Source organism: Toxotes jaculatrix, chromosome 1 (genome assembly GCF_017976425.1).
Source record: "Toxotes jaculatrix isolate fToxJac2 chromosome 1, fToxJac2.pri, whole genome shotgun sequence".
Taxonomy (NCBI): domain Eukaryota; kingdom Metazoa; phylum Chordata; class Actinopteri; family Toxotidae; genus Toxotes; species Toxotes jaculatrix.
The window spans coordinates 30435520-30455875 of NC_054394.1; the positions used below are offsets into that span (position 1 = coordinate 30435520).

A 20356-nucleotide genomic window follows, 5' to 3' on the forward strand; every position below is an offset into this window, starting at 1 on the left:
TAGTTTACTGTAATGTCACTGCAGCACTGCAGAACAGTGCTGTGTTGTTGACTGAGGTGGAGCCGGAGCGAACATTTCTTCAGTTAGTCTCACAATTTAGTCATTTCACCCGACCCTGTGTCCAGTATAAATAGCCCACTCTGTAGACACAGCATGTCCCCAAGCCTCTGGACAAATATCCCAGAGTGGAAAAACCTAAACATTGCAGAGGAAATGTGGGACAATTGCTGACACAATCTCACCATAGAGAAACCAGTGAGCCCAGCCAGGGTCGCTCCACTCCCCTTTGAAGCCTGGTCCAGGCAGTTCAGTTACTGTACGCTATTCAGATTTAAATCCAGCGAGGCTGAACCGGAGGCAGCAAGTCCAACCTCGAACCTCTCAAATTTAGCATTCTCCCCATTCCTGCGTCCCTTCAGACCCTCATCAGAGTGTTCACATGGAGATGGAGTGAGAGGAGAGTTCACAGGGGAGTCAGTGAGCATTAAAATAAGCTGATTGAAATCTCCCTGGTGATTTTAGTTTCACTAAAAAAAGCACAAAAGGTTGAGGAGGAAAGAAATTGTACAACTTCATATCACAGAAGCCTGAGTGGAACACGTGCTCCGCTCCCAATAGAGCCCTACTGTCATTATATCACACTTAGACTCAGTCTAGACTCCCATTATAAGTTAAGTGGGCTTCATTCGTATCCGTAGCTACAACACTTTTCGGCGTGTGAATACTCCGTAATTGCATGTGTTGCTGTTTCCTGCCCAATGAGTGCTCAGTGGTACCTGGCTGAAAGAGCAGCTTTGTCTCCAGTGTGGATTTTTTTTTTTTTCTTTGAGTGAAAGCAAGAGGGTGGAGAGCAGTTAAAGGCACAAGATGTGATACTCTCAAATGTTTCAGAAACTCTTTAAAGGACCCAAAGGTGACAGTGGGACAACAGAGCAGAGAGCCATGTGATACCTGTGGCTTTTCTGTTTCATATCATGAATCTGGCCCATTGAAAGATTGAGTCATTTTCTTGTAGTTTCTGATGAATCCATCAAAAATCAGCAGCTATCAATCATCTAAAAAGAAACAGAAACATGTTTTAAAAAAGCAAAGAACCGAAAAATAGACATAATCACAAAATAATCAGGCATCATAAATTACGTGACGACAGTTTCTTTTTAAAATATTTAAAAAACATCAACACACCCCTTTTTCCTCCCTCACCCCATCACATGAGTCAAGCGTGCCAGACATACCCTGTTACGTTTCCTCCAAAATAAAAGCATACACCCACATCACTCAGTCCTCAGACCTACATCAGAAAACGCTCATACAGACAAACAGCTCCACGCATAAAGCATTGGGCTTTGTTCAGTTCGTAAAACATCGTGTTCGTGAGGTGAGCTGAAGTAAAGGATATTGCAGGATGTTGGAAACATCCATTTTAGAAACGTAATGCTACAGAACAGGTGTCTCATCACTTCTCATTCACCATGGTTTTGTATTAATGCAGCAGATCTGAGAGTTAACGGCAAACATACATCAATCAATGGATACTTGGGAAAATGAGATAAATAATACATATTAAAATAAGTGCAATTTCTCTAACTTGCAGTCCTTTGCAATGATGTGTCACTTCAATCTGCTCGTCAGCAGTTGTTAGATGTTAGATATTAAAACATCTACAGTTAAACGACTCAAACCAAATTTTGTGATTTATGAAATTAAATCACAAAATTTGGAGTTTTGGATGCAAGAGCTGAGTTCCTCCTGATCAACTCAACCACCTCCAGAGAAGTGAAATGCTTTAGGAGGCCGTCTGCTTTTAATTTGAAAGCAGCAGTCTGAGCTCCTCATGCTTCACCGTGAGCAGCTTGATGTTTCCTCTGAGGTTTGACAGAGAGACCTGGTCCCAGTCTCTTTCCTCTGCACACAGCCGAGCATCCTGAGCTCTCTGTTTCTGCTGCTGCTGCTCGCTGGGACTTTTAAACTCACAACCTGGTAACCTGGAGCTCTACTGACCCATAAATACACCATAGAGGAAGAGCTGGACTTCAACAGGTGTAAAGGTATTTCTGCAACAGGTGAGAAATGTTCTTTCTTTAACTGTAGTGTGGCAGTTGTGAACAGGACCAGGCTACCTTCAGGTGAAACCACACCTGTGGTTTTATTTAAGCCACAGTTTCACAAAATATTTATGCTTTCCTTCATTAATGAATGTACCATATCTTATTTTATACTAAGACGCATTCCTGTGATATCATTTCTTGTAGTTGTGTGTAGATTTAACCTGGATAAAATGTGTTTTGGACTCAAACTAAACTAAACTCAACTCAACACAATACTCAGAGTCCACCAGAACTCAGATTCCATCCTGACTTTGGTTTTTTTTGTGTTATTGTGAAGAAAGAAAAAGACTTTTAAAAGAAAAATTGTGATAAATGAAGAGACTGTGGCTTTCACCGGAAACTTTTAGTCTACGGGACAATTAATCATCATAAAACTCTCAGTATCATTTCTGAATATATCTGAAAACTGTTCAAATATAGTAAAATTCATCAGAATAAGAGGAGGCAAAAATAAACAAACTAAATAATCTGCTAAACATGAGCTCATAATACATTCTTTGCTCTTCCATAAGACACGGACCATAAAGTCTGAGAAAGTCAATACAACTCGCTGGTGACCACAGACTCTTACACTGAAGCTGATCATGTTCTGAAGCAGATTTAAAGTTGATCAAAGTCCTGCAGAAAGTTATTAAATGTATAAAATCAAACAACAACAGGTCACGAATGTTCCTACAGGAGAACAACAGGGAAATTTATTGGCTTTTTCATTTCCATTAGAGAGGTGTGTTTAAGATATTGTACAGCATCTCTAGATTGTAAATGATCATAACTGATAAAACCTAGGTTTAAACCTGACGGGCCACAGAAGAAATGCGTCTCGTGTAGATGTACAGGTGAGGATTAAAGTCCTGTCATAACCACACCTTTGACCCGCGACTCCTCCCATCATGTCTCACACTTTTCCGAGTCTCCTGACTGAATGTGAGCAGTGTTGAGACGTGATGGAAAGACACGACGCTGGAACATACGCCTTGCTGTTTACACAGGGCCTGGTGTCGTCAGAGCTGCCATAATACAGGCTTCAGGGGGAACAGATCGGGTCTTATAGGCTCTGGTCTCTCTGGGAGTGGACCTGACCACAGCAGCTGAATGAGCGCAGTGTGGAGCTGGCCACCAGCACGGCTCACACACAGCTCAGCTGCTCACGAACTGTCACTTAGTCCAAACACCACATCTCAGTCCTGAAGAGACACTCCCTCCATGTTTCAGACACGTCTTCACTGAGAGCCGGATGCTGCTTAGTTAGCAGTAGAAGCTGGAAACAAGAAATTGGGTAAATTCTGGCATTCAGTTAGAGATCAGACATAATTCTATCCAGCTAAATTCAAAGTCAAACTTATAGTTGTTGTTCAGCCACACAGCATAGCCTCATCCACCAAGTCAGTCACCAACATCAGCCTCAGAGATGACATTTAAAAAAAGGACTCTGACGGGCGGTATTCACCCTTCACTGCACGTCTGGTAAAGAGTGAGCAGTTTGTTCAGGCTGTAGAAAGTGTGGCGGGTTTCTGCAGCTCAGAGAAGTTTCGCAGGAGCTTGTTGAATCTGTGGCTTGTGCCAGAGCTGCATCCCTACCACCTGGCCACATGCCCCAGTGACGGTTTGTCCCACAGTCTCTGTGCTGCTTACCTGACTTCTCTGTGCTCTCTGGGTTTCTGGGTCTGAGTCCGTCTCAGCCGATCTTAAGCTTTTCAGTTCTCCAGTCTGTGCTGTTTGTCAAGGACAAGATTTTGCAGTGGTCCGGTTGTCCCACGTGATGTGATGGAAACAAAACTGTTCATCATCAATCCCTAAAAGAGAAAAACACATCAACATAGTCATAAAATAAATGTACAACTGTTTTTGTGCCAATGTTAAAACATTTACAAGATTCAGGAAAAAATATTTCAGGGAAACATTTTTTTTTGAGATTGAAATATATCATATGTGCACATTTGATAGTCAGGGCTTGTGTGGACATGTGCACAAAGATGTGAACAAATAAACAAGCTGAAATTGGGAAAAGGGTCAGGTCTTTGCTGTAGAAGGAGGGAGTAGCAGGAACTGTTGCCCAGATTTAATAACAGCAAACATTTATTTCTGGAAGAACTGGAGCTCTTTGTTCTTCTGTGAGAAAATAAGAGGCGGCTGTCAGAGCGTGATTAATCACTCGCCCTGCACCTGAACGTTACAGTGATGTGTGGTTGTGTGTTCGTCCTGCGGGAAATGCTGCTGCTGTGTAACTTCTGTGGAGAAAAACTGGAATCATAAGTCATACTTTAACATAAAAGACTCATGACTTCATCTGGATCCGACCGGCCCAAACCCTGAGAGGAAGACTGGACCAGAAGCCTGTTCACGGACGGGGCAGACATTCAGCTCAGCGTTCAAACTGTGGGATCTCTGGAAGCTCAGCAGGATTTCTATCAGCTTGTGTGTGTATCTGTAGAAAGAAATGTAAACTTACTTGGAAATATTCATATAGAAGATGTGCAGACAGAGCCAAAAAAAAAAAAAAAAAACCCAAAAAGGTTTATTGAGTGGCTCAATTTTCATCATCATAAAATTTCAAATTGAAGATTTTCTTACTATAGTTTTAAAAACCTTTCTCTGTCTCTGGTTTTATAGTTGATGCCAAAAATTTCTTGTATTTTTCTAATTTTCCGCTGTTAATTTTCAGGTAAAATATGATACGGTGGACTGTGCTGCTGTGTGTGTGTCTGAATGTCATCTCAGCATCATTCGACTACATTTATGAGGAGCACTCCTTCATGGGTAAGATCTCCGATCTTCACATGCATCTTGTGATTTCATCAATATGAATTGGGCACGAACAACAATGTACCATTCAATAGAGTTTTATAGCTTTTTAACTTGAACTCTAATGCGTGGTGTTTTTTTTTTCTTTCTCTGTTGTTCTACTCCTTCAAAGACCCAGAGGATGTTCTGAGTGTGAGCATTCCTCTGGAGGGACCACAGCGCCCTCTACTGGGAGAGACACTGGTACTACCGTGTTACTTTGAGGTGTGTAATCTTGGTCAGTTTCCTTGTTTGAATAACAGTATATATTGTACTGGATATTTCACAGAGTACTGATATTTATCCTGTGCTCAGGCTGTGGATGAAGCCACTGTTCACTGTAAAAAAAAATTTAATCAGTTTAAAACCCACGTTTTACATGAACAATGAAACTAATGACTGAGTGAAATGTGAAAGAGGTTGCTCACAATCACAAATCCACAAACGATTATCACCTTAATCTGCAGCTCTATGAAGCAGCCTCTTTGCAGCCTCTTTTAGCTCACAGTTTTGGTTTTACAGTACATTTACTGCATGGTTCAGCAGCCACACTCAGTCAGAGAGCAGCTGGTGAACACAGAGGAGCATTTAGCAGCTAAAGAGCCAGATATTTCCCTCAAGAGGTGGTGGAGACCAAAAACAGAGCTAAAAGGAGCAGGAATATTGAACTTACGTTCATTTTATTCAAGTAATGTTAATGTTGCTCTATGTCTCTGAGTATTTCAGCTTGTTTTGGGATCAGTATGCCCCCTAGTGACCACAAAATGATTAATGCAGCTTTCTGCTACCATCCCAGTGCATTGGAGATATAAGGAATCCAAAGCATTAAAAAATGAAAAATGTAGTAGTTTGTAGTGGAAGGAAGCTGTTTTAAATTTTATTTATTTATTTGTAAACAAACAAACAAACTACGGATTATTGTGTTTATATTCAGTAAACCCAGTTAATACTTTGTTGGTGAATGTTGTTGTTTCCCATGTAGGACCACACTGTCCCAGACCCAGGGGCTCCCACCATCGCCCCTCTCTCTCATCGCATCAAATGGAGCCTCGTCACAAAAGAAAAAGTCACGACCATCCTCGTGGCCTTGGAAGGACAGGTGCGTATCACCGAGAACTACCTGGACAGAGTTCATCTGTTGGGCTACCCCAGAACCCCAACAGACACTAGCATCAAGATATCTGAGCTACGATCCAGTGACACAGGAGTGTATCGCTGTGAGATTCAGCACGGCATCGAGGACGCCCACGACATCGTCCATGTGCAGGTTCAAGGTATGCAAACGAGCTGTCACGTAAAATCAGTATGGCCCTGGTCATCAGGACATCAAATGTTCTAGATTTTATTGATCTGATAATCTTCACACACTGATAATCTTCAATTATCAGTGTGTTCAGTTAGACAATAGTGAAAAATGCCCGTCATCCTCCCTTGAAGGAGGATCAATAGGGGCCTATGAGGAGGTTAAACCAGCCATGACAGTATCTGTTGGTCACTCTTGTGTGTGTTCTTTGATGCAGAGCCAGATGAAAATGACAGATTTCAAACTTTGTCAAGGCTTCAGAGTTTTTTTCTTTTTTATCTTTGTGGCCCTGACTATTAAAATTTCTTCGCCTTTAAACTAAAGCCCTTTTTATCTCTGCAGGTATTGTGTTCCACTACCGAGCCATCATGGGTCGCTACAGTCTGACTTTTGAAAAAGCGAAGGCAGCATGCATCCAGAACAGTGCTGTCATGGCTTCACCTGAACAGCTTCAAGCAGCCTACGATGATGGTTTCCACCAGTGTGACGCTGGCTGGCTCTCTGATCAGACAGTCAGGTCGGTTTCAGCCCTCTGCGACCACTGATGAACCATGATGTCTGAAACTCAAAGCCAGAGGACAAACAAACAAGCAGTGATGTTGTGAAAAGTTAAAGGGGAATTTGGTGGCTTTAAGGTTTCTGTACAGTAGCAAATGTCCGATGCGAGTGTGCGCTCAAGAACAAAATCCTCCATTTGCAAGTTCATCATGTTTTGATGTTGTAGACGTAAAGTGTTTGATACAGAAGACACCAAAGCTCATTTTCTTTTAAAGGTACCCAATCCATGATCCTCGTGTGAACTGCTATGGTGACAAAGATGAACTGCCTGGGGTCAGGACATACGGAGTGAGAGACCTCAACGAGACTTACGATGTCTACTGCTTCGCTGAGAAGATGACAGGTACTCTGTGATGAACTTTCTTTGGGGAATTGTCCAGTTGTGTGTGTTTTAAGCTCATTGTTTCATTACTTTACGCATTAATTTTCACAAACCTCTCTTGTTGGAAACAGGAAGAGTTTTCTACACTGCTTCTGCAGAAAAGTTCAGCTTCTCTGAGGCGGTGTTGGCGTGCTCTAAACAGGGAGCTCAGCTGGCCACTACAGGTCAGCTCTACCTGGCCTGGCAGGGTGGGATGGACGTCTGCAACGCCGGCTGGCTCAGAGACAAGAGCGTCCGATACCCCATCAACATTCGTCGGCCGCAGTGTGGAGGGGGTCTACTGGGCGTGCGAACTGTTTACCTGCACACAAACCAGACAGGATACCCATATCCTGAATCCCGCTATGATTGCTTCTGCTACACTGGTAGTCCCTGCACATTATCACACACCAGTTTTCCTATCAGTCAGTTATCATTTGTTAAAAAACAAATTTGGCAGAAACACATGGATAGTATCTGTTGTTAATGTGCAAGGAAAGAAACTCATGAACCAACCATTTTTATGCCAATCTAATTCTTCCATCGCCTTCAGACTCCCCTGATGAGGAAGGCTCAGGCGTCATAGATGAGGGAAGCGGCGTGCTGAGCGTCACTACGGTAACACCGAGCCCAGAGGTGTTCTTCAGGAGGACGACCACAGAGAGTGAGGCTGTCGGAGAGGTGGAGACTCAGCAACCCACCATCGTGGACTTCACCTACACAGTTAGCCCCACCGAGCTGCCGCTGCCTCAGCCGCCCAACGTCACTGAGATCACCATTGACCTGATAAAGCCAGTCACCGCTCGGCCTGACGTGGGCAGGGATCCCAGCAAAGGCTTCGTGATGCCTCCAACTGGTCAGTAATAGAACTGCTGTAAGATCACACACAACGTCCAGTGAGTGTCACTAAAAATAATGTTCCACTACACAAGAATTCCTCTTGCTTCTGCATGCAGGTGTGGTCTTCCATTACCGCTCAGGCTCCGGTCGCTACGCATTCACCTTCGTTGAGGCTCAGCTGGCCTGCCAGAGCGTTGGTGCCTCCATCGCCAGGCCAGAGCAGCTGCAGGCGGCATATGAGGCTGGATATCACCAGTGTGATGCAGGATGGTTACTGGACCAGACTGTAAGGTGAATCTCAAATATGTTTCCAGAGCAGGTAAAGAGATTCCCGCCTTAAACAAGTTTTAATTACCCACTGCGTTTGCTCTTTTCTAGGTATCCCGTTGTTTTCCCTCGAGATAAGTGTGCTGGAGATCTAGGAGATCAACCCGGAGTTCGGTCTTACGGCTTGAGGCCAGCAGATGAGAGATATGATGTGTACTGCTACGCTGATGGGCTCAAAGGTACAAAAAACTGTGTTTTTAAAAAATTACCCACTACTCTCCCATGATAGTACAAAGTTAATCATGCACAAGATGAGTTATTTTCAAGTTATTTTCTTTCTTTTCCACTGACACCTCTTCCTCATCTGCTCAGGTGAGGTTTTCCATGTGGGATCCGCTGAGGGTTTCACCTACGACGAGGCTGCTTCCAGCTGTAAAGAGCAGAACGCAGTATTGGCCTCCACCGGAGAGCTCTTCGCAGCCTGGAAAATGGGTTTTGACAAGTGCCGTGCTGGGTGGTTAGTGGATGGCAGCGTCCGTTATTCCATCAACAACCCCCGTGCTGGGTGTGGGGCAGGGAGATCAGGAGTGCACACTGTGTACGCTCACCCGAACCAGACAGGCTACCCTGAAGTGAATGCCAGATTTGATGCATACTGTTTCAGAGGTAAACGCTTAACTGTTGCTCATTTTGAATTTTTATTATCATTATTTCTTAATATAATTCATTCGCTGTTTTCTCTTACTGTTTAATTCGTGCAGCGGACTTTCTGCTTATTGCAAATGAAACTGGACTGAACATCACAGATATCCAGGAGGCCCTCATAAACCTGACTTCAATTACTGATTTGTTGAGGCCTGGTAAGTTCTAATTAAACCATCAACAAATTATGTTTTTTTTTTTAACTGTTCTATTTCCCATCTTTATTTCCCATGTCCCTGACACTTTTTCTTTTGTGTGAACTTTAGCTGTTCCCTCTATTGCCCCTCCCATCCCTGTGGAGACATCCGGCTCTGGTTCAGGCTCAGCAGACTTTGGTTCAGGTTCAGGGTCTGTGGTTGATAGTGCCTCTGGAACTCACCCTGGAGACTTCTCTGGCTCTGGAGACTTCTCTGGTTCAGGAGACCAGGTTACCTCTGGAGACTTCTCTGGCTCTGGAGACTTCTCTGGTTCAGGAGACCAGGTTACCTCTGGAGACTTTTCTGGCTCTGGAGGCCTCTCTGGTTCAGGAGACCAGGTTACCTCTGGGGACCTGTCTGGCTCTGGAGATCTCTCTGGCTCTGGGGACCACGTTGTGTCTGGAGACCTATATGGCTCTGGAGACCTCTCCGGTTCTGGAGACCTGGCTGGTAGTGCAAGTGCTGATCAGCCTAGTGGAGAATCAGGTTTTAGCAGTGCAGATGCTTCTGGATCTGGTCTTAGTGGCGAAGGATCCGGCCTCACCATTCTTTTTTCAGGCATCGATAGTGTTATCTCTGGAGAGGACTCGGTTTCAGGAGGACTCCAAGAAGCTGGAGAGGGGAGCACAGGGATCTTTATCTTCCCTTCATCTGAAGCAGGGTCTGGAGTGCTCAGTGGTAGCGGGGACCTGTCTGGATCTGGCTCTGGATCTGAGTTCAGCTCTGCGGAAAGTGGCTCTTCCACTTACAGCTCCGAGGAAAGTGGACAATTCTCTGGCATGCCATCAGGTTTCACCACCAGCCAGGACATTTCTGGGTTCAGTGGTTTCCCATCAGGATTCTCCTCTGGGAGTGCTAGTGGACAGTCAGGAGAGCTTTCAGGAAGTGGAGAAACTCAGATCCTACTGATAGATGACGAACTGATTGATGCGTCGACTCCTGTTACCCACAAGGAGTATGAACTTGGCGGAGGCCTGCTTGTGTTCAGTGGCTCTGGAGACATTTCAGGATCTGGGATTCTCAGTGGCGATCTCAGTGGCTCAGCTTCAGGAAGTGACTCAGGGTTCTTCTCAGGCGTGACCTTTGTGGGGTCAGGGTTCACTGAGCTCACAGTATCATCCTCTGGAGAGCAGGAGGCCTCTGGGGTTTTACTCTATAGCTCTGGACAGGGAAGTGGTGGACATTTGTCTGGATTTGGAAGCTCAAGTTTCATCTCTGGGTCTGGATCGGGTATGTCTGGATCAGGACTGTCTGGATCTGGGTTTTCTACAAGCGGAGAAGAAGACAGTGTTACATTCTTGACGGGGGATTTCATGACAGAGGTATCCAGAGACACTACACTGTCTATGGAGCTGGGACAGGGGTCAGTGGAGTACAGTGGAGAGGGAAGCAGCAGCAGTGGAGACTACTCGTCCACAGCCAGCGGCCTTTCTTCAGGAGCTTCCTCTGGACATCCGCCACAGGTGGTGCTGCCTTCTCCGTCCACTGAATGGGAAGTTAGAGAGACCACGATAGGACCAGAGGAGACCCTTAATGGGACTGAGCCATCACAGGCCCCTGATGATGTCTATGAGACCCAAGGCCCTGCACTCGCCCCTGCAGGACTGGCTGCTCCTCCCCCCGCAGTCACACCAGCCTCTGTGCAGACACAAGGCACTGTGGGAAAAACTGAGTGGGTAGAAGGTAAGCCAAGCTCTTCTTTACTCTGACAAGTCTATTTTCTGTCAACGGTTGTGCGATCATGTGACATCTTTTGCTTGTTACCTGGCATTCATTAAAATAAATAAATTATATAAAGGGACAGAGCATGTGTGTGTGTTGGGGTGAAGTGAGTGTGTGGTGGGGGTATGAGGAATATGACGTAAAGTGCTCTACATTCCACTTTACTGGCCAATTACCAGTATCTTAACTTGTGATTTGCAACTGATGACACTGTCTCACCATTAGAAATGTAGATATATGGGGAAACAGCTGATTTCAGTAAAATTTGTATTCTACTGAAATCAAGAGCCAAAGTTTTTTAGCAAGAGGTTTTAAATTCCAAACTTCCAGATGGACTCATGTGCCATGCAAAGGTACAATTTTTCATCAGCTGATTGATATATATCAGACATACATTTTAGCAGAAAGGGTTTCACCTCGATTTGGTAACAGCGTTGAGTTGATTTTTCTTTTGTCTCTGTTCAACATGTTCATAATACCTTGGTGCATTCAAGTACTGCAGCGTTAACACTCAGAAAGCACCACCCTGCCCCTCCACTTCAGATGAAACTTAGAAAACTGATAAATCTCTCTTCTGAAAGCAGTATTAGTGGAGTTAGTTCATGGAGGGGATAACATTTGAATCATTTTACCTGTTTTTCCAGGTGCTTTTAATCCATGTGATCCAAACCCCTGCGGTGCTGCTTCATGCACAGTAGAGGACGGGGTTGCTCTCTGCCACGGTGAGTCCAAAAACAGTGGCATGTACCTTTTTTACTCCTCTCCTTTCTCTATCTGAAAACTACTGAATTCAGTATTGTGTGTTGTTGAGTTGGTTTAACAGACTTCACCAGTAACAATTCTCTGTGTGAACACTGTGCATGTCTTATATTGTTGGTCTGCATTCTGTTTATTAATCAGCTTTTCACCTGAAGTTACATTTTCACTGATTATATTCACTGTTTATGAATCAACCTTACCAATATTCTTTTTTTCTCTCCCTGCCGTTCTGTCCTGATGTGTTTTGCATCTCGTTTTTGCCGTGTTTTATGTTCCTCTGATTTCCTTTTTTTTTGCATTGTGTCTGGCTATGGGTCCCTCTGTGTTTGTGTGGCAGATGTGAATCTTAAGGTGTTTGTCAAACATGTACTGGCTCTGCTATGAGGTTGCACAGCCTCGGTGTCACGTCTGTATCAGAACTGTCTTCGGCCTGTATGTTGTTTTTGGTCTGCTGTGCCAGTGCGCCGCCTCCGCTCAGCTGCATGCTAAACCCGAGGCAACATATGTGCTTTCTTGCATCATATGGACACTCTCATCCTGCTGGAATTTAAATACTGATGTTCTGTTGCAACGAGTCTCAGATTCAAATCTGAACTTACTGCAGATTTTACAAGTATTAGTTCTCTCTGCAGAGACACACACAGATGTGGAAGACCTCAAATAATCAGATTTATCAAGAACATAACAACATGTTGATGACTCATTCATCAGTAAGTCTAATCTGGATCAGAAGTTGTAGCAGCATCAGTATTATCCACTAACTCCTCAGTCCTGAGACGTGATAGTCCTGCTATCACAGGTCCACCCCTCCTCACCTTGCTGGCCAACCCACCCCGCCTCCCATCCTCCCCACCCCCACCCCACGCTCAAACAGTAGTGTCACCCGCCCCCTTTTTTGCAGAGGTAGATGTGTGCCATTCCAACCCTTGCGCCAATGGAGCGACCTGTGTGGAGAGCGCAGACTCTTACAAATGCTTATGCCTGCCCAGCTACGGAGGGGAACGCTGTGAGATCGGTACGAGATCAGCTTCAGCTAATAAATACTAACAACAGCCTCTCAAAAACAACTGAGGAGAGAGAAATGCTAAACATCACCGGCAGATAGCATCATCACTCACTGTGGCTCTGTAGTCACGAGGAGTCCTGCAGTCGAAGCTGCACGACGTGTAACTGTGGCGTCCCCCGGTCTGACACGGGACCCAGGACTAAAGACCATAAACGTAGCTAAAGGATCAGTTCACCCAAATCACAAAAAATTCAAGAAATGCAGTAACTGCTCTGTGCCTCACTGTTCAAAACACAATGAACAAATGAATCTTTGTTAAACAATATCCTGCTCAGGGTAAACCACACAGACACAGTACAAATCAACAGTGCTCTTGGAGACAAAATAATCTCAAGTAAAGTTCCACTTTTTTCAGGGCTTTAAACTGCCTGTCACGGTCTTTATCAGGGACATAGCACAGGTGTCATCACATGACCCTCAAGGTAGGGTTTTCACTCGTCACTTCCGGTTTCACTACTGGTCTTTTATGTTCTGAAGTGACACCTGAGACACCTCAATTTGCAAATGAAGTCTGTGAAATGTTGATGAAAGCCCTGAAAAAGCAAGTTAGTGGACCTTGAGTTGAGATTATTTTGTGTTACAGACATGAAGGTTGAAGTTCCAAGGTCGAGACTGAACGTCAGTGCTCATGTCTGTGGATTATCCAGAGTAACAGGGATATTGTTTCTGGAAAGATGCCTTGTGAAAGGCGTGTTGTATCTGGGCAGTGACAAAAATCTCAGAACGTCTCAAAGAGCAAATGAAGCCAAAACTGTACATGTGTACGGTTAAATAACAGATGGGGTAAGTGGAAAAATATGTTTTGATGTAATTTGGGAGAACTGGCCCTTTACATCAAATCCTCAACATGAAGGAAGAGAATGAATGAAGCCTTTGAATGTTACACCAGAGGAAACACTGGAAATGATTACATCGCATGGCCCTCCCGGCTCAGGTGAAGAATTATATTTTCCACTCTGTAGTGAGACGTTTGTTTTGTAGGTCCAGATGGAAACGTTGTCCTTTGTCACATTTGTACTGGATGCCAGAGCGACTGAGGGCAGTGCAGTGGGAAAATATGTTCCTCTTTGACTCACAAAATAAGTACTGAATATGTCCAAGGTGAAGGTGTTAAATTTATGGATCCAATCAGAGTCTCAGAGCCATAAAAAGGACTTTCTGTAGGTGAAAGTGTTGAGAATGCCAGTACCTGGAACAAAGCTGTTTCACAATGTTCCCTCCTTGGTGTTGCGGCTGCAGATGAGCAGCAGTGTGAAGACGGTTGGACTAAGTTTCAGGGGAACTGCTACCTGCACTTCTCCGACAGAGAGACGTGGCTGGACGCAGAGAGTCGCTGCCGGGACCTGAACGCCCACCTGGTCAGCATCATCACCCCAGAGGAGCAAGACTTTGTCAATTGTGAGTGCTTAATGAGCCATGTTTGTGTCTGCACAGATGAGGACAGAGAGGGAATGAAACACAAAGTCCTAACAAAAGTCCTAACATGCTTTTTTTCTGCCACAGCAAACGCACAGGACTACCAGTGGATTGGACTGAATGACAAGACGGTGGAAAACGACTTCCGCTGGACCGACGGCACTCCACTGGTGAGTGAGTGCATTACACTGGGGAACTGCTGGTGCACTGTATGGTAGCATTACATAAGATAGGCCAGTGTGGTGCAGTGAGCTAAAGTCCTGACTCATGAGCCTCAGTTCTCACAAAACATATTTTCCCCATAGACTAACATTATGAAACAGGCATTTGTAACTGCAGACAAGGTCAGTTATTACTCTTTGATTATACTCGCGTCCTGGGAGCTACATCATTAACCACCCATTAATCTAACCCATTACAGACTGGGCTTTAATCACATTCATAGTTGTGTATTGATTTAAACTTAACAAGATAAACAAAGTTCAATATGTGTGAAAAGCTTTTTGGGATTTTGGAGAGGTCTACGTGCTCGTCTCTGCCAACTGAGGCAAGGAAAATTGCTGTTTACTCTTGTGATAAGCACTGCACTGCACCACCTGATCTGCATAAACACAACCTCAGATGCAACCCTCCACCCACCTCAACACAAGTGGGTTTATTTAAAGGCTCAAATTTACCAAACAGGTGCAAGAACAAAAAAAAAACCTGACTTCATTACCAGGTGTTTGGATGGAAAACAGCACTGCTTTTGTGTAAAGGGCTGAGATGGTGGAGGTTTGTTGTTACAGGCAGTAATAAAAGAGTGAGAGAGGAGATTTATCAGAAATCAAAATACTGCACAGCTGTTCACAATACTGATGAACTGAGAGCCTTATCAGCAGCCATTAGTTGTTGAGATGTTTGGTGTGGATCAAAGTGCTGACTGGACACAACAACAAAATCACTGTGTGTTGTATACGATAGTATTATTTAACGCTGCAGACGGTAGTGCTGAATAGTGAAAGAGATTCAAAGGGAAAGTTGTGGTCCGTCTTACCTGTTCTGTTCTCCCGGGCCTCACCTCGCTGTAAAGTATGTTTTGTATTTCTTTCTCTTCTTCAGCAATTCGAGAACTGGAGGCCAAACCAACCAGATAATTACTTCAACTCAGGAGAAGACTGTGTGGTGATGATCTGGCATGAGAACGGCCAGTGGAACGACGTGCCCTGCAACTACCACCTGCCATTCACCTGCAAGAAAGGCCCAGGTACAGTAGGTCGGTTCGTGCCACAGATCTGGCTCTGATAGTCTGAAGTCTTTGCAAAAGGTTTTAAAACAGGCGACAGACAAACATCAGGGTGACAAATGCACAGTCCTGACATATCATATTATATTGTGATAGTTTGGTGATGGTTACAACTGTTATAAAAGACGCATGTGCAAACCACCGGTTTGACATGATCCCCTGTGGCCTCTGGTTCTGTCCTCAGTATCTTGTGGCGACCCGCCGCAGGTTGAGAACGCTCGCATGTTTGGTAACCGGAGGGAGGAGTACCCTGTCAACTCCATCATCCGGTATCAGTGCAACCCAGGATTTACACAGCGCCACCCACCGGTGGTTCGCTGTAAAGCAGACGGACAGTGGGAGAAACCCCAGGTGGAATGTACTGACGGTGAGTGCGCTCTCCATGGACACACAGTTTGTAGAGGAAGGTCTCAGAAGGAAAAGTGCATCTAAAAATAACTCCTCCTTCTTGTGTTCTTCCCTCGCTGCAGTGAAAGCCAGAAAACGAATACAGCGGAGGGGCAGCAGGAGTCCAGCAGCCAGTAGCAATCTTTACTGAGGAGGAAAAAGAAGAATTTATTATTTTCAAAGAACATTTACAGCACAAGAAAATCCATTTTCCATTTTAGTGAAGATGATTCAGAAGGGTTAAATTGAGCTGGAAGGCTCACACTAAAATTGCTACATCATGGTAATGTGATTTTTGCTCTATCCCCCGTCCCTGATAATATATTTTAATTAGATAAACTAATTTTATTGCTCTGAGTTTATTTTCATCGTGTGTATTGTAATATAATTTTGATTGGTGAAATCATTGCTGGGAGCCTGGATGTTGGCACGTTAGGATTTGATGGAGAACTGGTTTAAGATGTGAGGTGTTTGTTTACTCATATAGCATAGCTCATTGAAATTTCTCTCATTTCCTTGGGCAGAGTTAAAGGGAAATATTGTTTTTTTTTTTAAAGTTCACGTCAATCATCCGAGTTCCCCTATGGTCTCTGTCCTTCCTGCTGTTTTCTACTCTCAGTCAGTGTAGCTGAAGATATCAGGGCTCATTTTTCTCCCTTTAAAGAAGCAGCCCGCTGCCACTTGATCCTGTGATACAGCACGAAAAACAAAGAGTGAGGAAATCCAACACAGGAAATGTGGTTAAACTTTCTGTTTTAAAGCTGCTCAGAGGTGAAAGTGTGAGCACATTAGGGAGCTGTTACAGATATTAACACAGTAAGATAAATATCCTAGTATCAGTGGTTGAGTTTTTCCAGTAGGAACACATCGTGGAACAGGGACTGTGGCTCTATGCAAAGCTGTATTTACACTGAGCCAGTTGAGCATCTGGATTTAGATTTGGTTAAACGGTTAAATTGGATCTGCTTTCAGTGGCATGAGTCATCCAGGGTATAAACGGTGTCAACTCACAAACCATAGGGTTGGTTTATAGTCTCTTAGAACACATTCATGGTGTAGCACTCATTTGTTCACACAGACAGAAAGAGTTGTGTAACACATGAAAACAGAGCTTTAGAGGTATAATGCCCGGCTGACACAGCTGACCAATCACAATGTGAAGTTGGTGTGAATGTCTGATCATAGGTTTTGAAAAGTTATGGAAATATTCAGACACAGACGCCTCTGATCCAGCGTCAGAGAGGAGTGGGTGGGGGGGCATTTTAGAAGCTCTCCAAGCATCCAACAGGCAGCTCGGAAGGAGAGTGAAGCCATTTACAGTCCAAGTTTATTGATTTTGGGCATATTTAATATCTGGAATGGATGTTTCATCAACACATAAGGCCTGCAGGCTTACTGAAAAATAAGAACGGTAAACGAGCTACAACTCTAAATTTAACCTGCCACAGGGAATAGTTTGGGGAAATTAATTATACTGATGCACCTTCTAACCAAAAGATAGATGAGAGGATTTGAACCCCTCACATGTCTGTTCCACAGCCTGGAGGCGATTAGCTTAGCATAAGGACTCTGCCTACCAATACTTCTGAAGGCCAATAATTAACATGTTGTATGTCATCTGGACAAGTCTCCAGGAAGTTACTGTGTCCGTCCAAGAAATAGTTACAGCACGTAACCTCATGTAAGAACCACAACTTGTTGTTTTGTTTTTTGTACCAGTTAAACAAACTACAAATAATGTGTTAAGCAGTGAGCTGTAGCAGCGCCGGTAGGCAGATTTATTTATATATATATATATATTTTTTAACCTTCAGTCAGAGCCAGGGTAGCTGTTTCAGTCCTGCTTCCATTCTTTATGCTAAGCTAACTGGCTGCTTCATATTTAATGGACAGACACGAGACTGGTAATGATCTTCTCATCTAACTCTCAGCATGAATGTTTCCCAAAATATCAAACTATTCCTTTAAGCACCAGGAAAGCCCTAATATATGTGTAATTCCCTGTACTGTATGTCCAATGTGCATTTTAAATACTAATATATATTATGCATTTTTAGGCCTGTTGGCTGTCACTGAATGATTTCACACCTTGAACGTGGTGTTGTTGTTTTTTGGACACATGAGAGGAAGCAGGAAAAAAACGTTACTGATTGGTAATATTTAAACTACACAAAACAAAAAAAGCAAACAAACTGTAAAGTCTGCAACATTATCTTGTAATAATGGTGATTTACAGCAGAGACTTTTGTCAGCGTGAACACTCGACCTTTTATTTATTGATTCCACACGGCGATTCTCTGCTGGAGCCAGTAACTGTTACATAAGAGAGGGTCTACACTGTTAAATGAGACTACAGCAGAATCAGTGACACACACACACACACACACACACACACACACACACACACACACGCACACGCACAGAGGGTGAATAAAGGTGTACTAGCTCCACATTTCATGTTTAATCTGTAGAGAATTTACTGCTTGTGAACCCACAGTTTGTCATGTTCGGCTGGTTTGAGTGGTTTGTTTTCAGTGTGTTTAGTCACGTTCACCTTCCACGAGGCTGTGCAGTGCACAGTGTCTGCGTGGAGAAAGCGTCAGTACAATGAACCTTTTCTGTTTCATTTTTGTAACCTCAGAGGAAACAACCTCACTGTAAACACGACAGCGTGAACTGCCTGTATTTTTTTTTCCAAACTTTGACTGCTTTCATTTGTGCACTTGTTTTGTGTCATTGTTGCTGTATGTGGGGGGCTGTGCCTCCTCCAAGCATACGCTCACCTGCTGAATGATAAACCAAAGAGTAAGAATTCAGTGTCCAAGCGATACATGCGTCCGCTGTAGCCCCTTTTTATTCTCTAATTTAAAGCATTAAGGCTGGTGACATTTCTCTGGTTAATCTCATGAAAAGACTAAAACCAAATGTCGTGTGTATTTCAAAGCTCTGCTGAAACACAGAGTACCAAACATGTATCAATCCGCAGCTGAAAACAGTACGCAGCAAATTCACTATTTGCTCTGAGTCAAATTTGATTAAAAAAAAACTACAGAGGTCAACTGTTTTTACCTGAACCTTTTCAATAAATAAACTATATATTGTTAAAGATTTACATACAGGAAAGAAATGGAAGGATGGACATGAACACACTGCTGGTTTAGGTCTTTTCATGGGATTTCTTGACACTAAGAAAGACTCAAGTCCAATTCTTTAAATGCACAAACAAACAAACAAACATTGATTTGAAATTCACAGACAAAGCAGTGGTGTATGAATTCAGACATAAAACAATGGTTCTTTGAACGGGGCATATAAAAGCAAGGAAGTGATATAACAAACAGAAATAACCTACAAAAAAACAACAAACATATTTACCTCATCCTTGAATGACACAGTCATTTGATTTTGTCTTGTTTAATGTTTTATGGCACTAAAACGTTGCAGAATGAACCCACATGTGTCTGAAAGCTTGTACTCTGAAAACATCAGTCAATGCCAAATAAAAACACTTTGGTTCTTATCTTCTGAAACGAATTCAGGTTTCTTTCATGACTCTGTTGCTCTCACCTCTGTTCATACAGCACAACTACCACGAGCTGTTGACTCCACACATGTGAAACTTACATAATTAACAAACTGCAAAGATCAGTCAGTCCTCCATCATTCCAGGAGGGTCACCGCCCAGATATTCCAGGTACAGGCAACAAACGCGTCTTTTACCTTTTCGCCCGACTCTCAGTGAGCTCAGTGTTTCTGTGGCAGCAGCTGAGGTAAACAGATACAGAGCTGACTCATAGGAATAATAAAATTACTGTAAATTTGTATTTGCCAAACAGGGCGGGTTGCACATGGCGTCAGAGTTGCCTTGTGACTGAAAAGAGCCCATTTAGGGATCCTCTGTACCCCACCCATCACACACACCGGTTCACCTCCCTGCCCCGGTCTCTGGATGAATCGCTCCTCTCTGCTCTGAGGATGTTTTGCACTTGTTAATTAGTAGAAAATAGAAAAATGACTGTCTTACCGTGAGCAAACTCTGACCACGTCAGATCACAGCAAAGAAACACTGACCTGACTGTAGAACTTCCTGTCGGGCACCAGAGTCGATATTTTTGCTGTTTGAGGTTTGAACCTCAACACGGACGCTGAAACTAAACCACATCAGAAAAGGGTCAGGCAAACAACTGAGTAGAATGATAAACTATGATAAAAATCACATGTACAGATGGACACAGGCAGGCTGCTGAATTATCAAGAATCTAAAAAGAATGAAAAATAAACTCCTGATTTATAAATAATTCACAGGTACAGAGAAACATTTTGAGAAAAATGCTTATCTGTGTTACTGAGTTTGATGAGAAGATCGATATCACACAAAGTTTACAAGGATAAGGATTATCACATGAGGAGGGAGGAGGGCCCACAGAGTCTGAAGAGCAACACAGCACACACAAACACAAAACTATGTAATATTTGTAATGATTCAAAATTTTAATTCACATCTAAACACAAAATATAAACAGAGCATAGAAAATATATACAACAGATGTTTATGGCAATTAAAACATGTCTTCTATAAAACCTCCATGTACTATATTTAATTT

At 43.5% G+C, this 20356-nt stretch overlaps 2 protein-coding genes across 10 annotated transcripts in view; one reads left to right on the plus strand and one right to left on the minus strand.

Annotated features, from left to right (window-relative positions):
- ppip5k1a (diphosphoinositol pentakisphosphate kinase 1a) overlaps positions 1-16761 on the minus strand; it is a 48449-nt gene extending 31688 nt beyond the window's left edge. For all 7 annotated transcript variants that reach the window (XM_041041227.1, XM_041041278.1, XM_041041260.1 and 4 more), the window contains exons 1-2: positions 16751-16761; positions 15141-15144 (exon numbers count right to left, since the gene is read on the minus strand). The gene's annotated coding sequence lies outside the window, so the exon portion shown is untranslated. The remainder of the gene's footprint in view (positions 1-15140; positions 15145-16750) is intronic.
- On the plus strand, positions 1986-19263 carry LOC121183887 (aggrecan core protein-like). Of its 3 annotated transcripts, none has more exons than XM_041041198.1 (19): positions 1986-2063; positions 4771-4865; positions 5023-5114; positions 5872-6163; positions 6535-6709; positions 6966-7093; positions 7204-7497; positions 7665-7967; positions 8068-8242; positions 8330-8457; positions 8591-8884; positions 8980-9078; positions 9187-10800; positions 11484-11561; positions 13904-14062; positions 14168-14250; positions 15182-15326; positions 15550-15732; positions 15836-19263. In XM_041041198.1, the coding sequence occupies exons 2-19, from the start codon at positions 4778-4780 to the stop codon at positions 15901-15903; spliced, it is 4398 nt and encodes a 1465-aa protein (XP_040897132.1). In that variant the 5' UTR covers positions 1986-2063; positions 4771-4777; the 3' UTR covers positions 15904-19263. The 3 variants fall into 3 exon arrangements, with proteins under 3 accessions (XP_040897132.1, XP_040897140.1, XP_040897125.1); XM_041041206.1 differs by lacking the exon at positions 1986-2063 and adding an exon at positions 4327-4621; XM_041041191.1 differs by lacking the exon at positions 1986-2063 and adding an exon at positions 4327-4525.
- The last annotated feature ends 1093 nt before the right edge of the window (positions 19264-20356 follow it).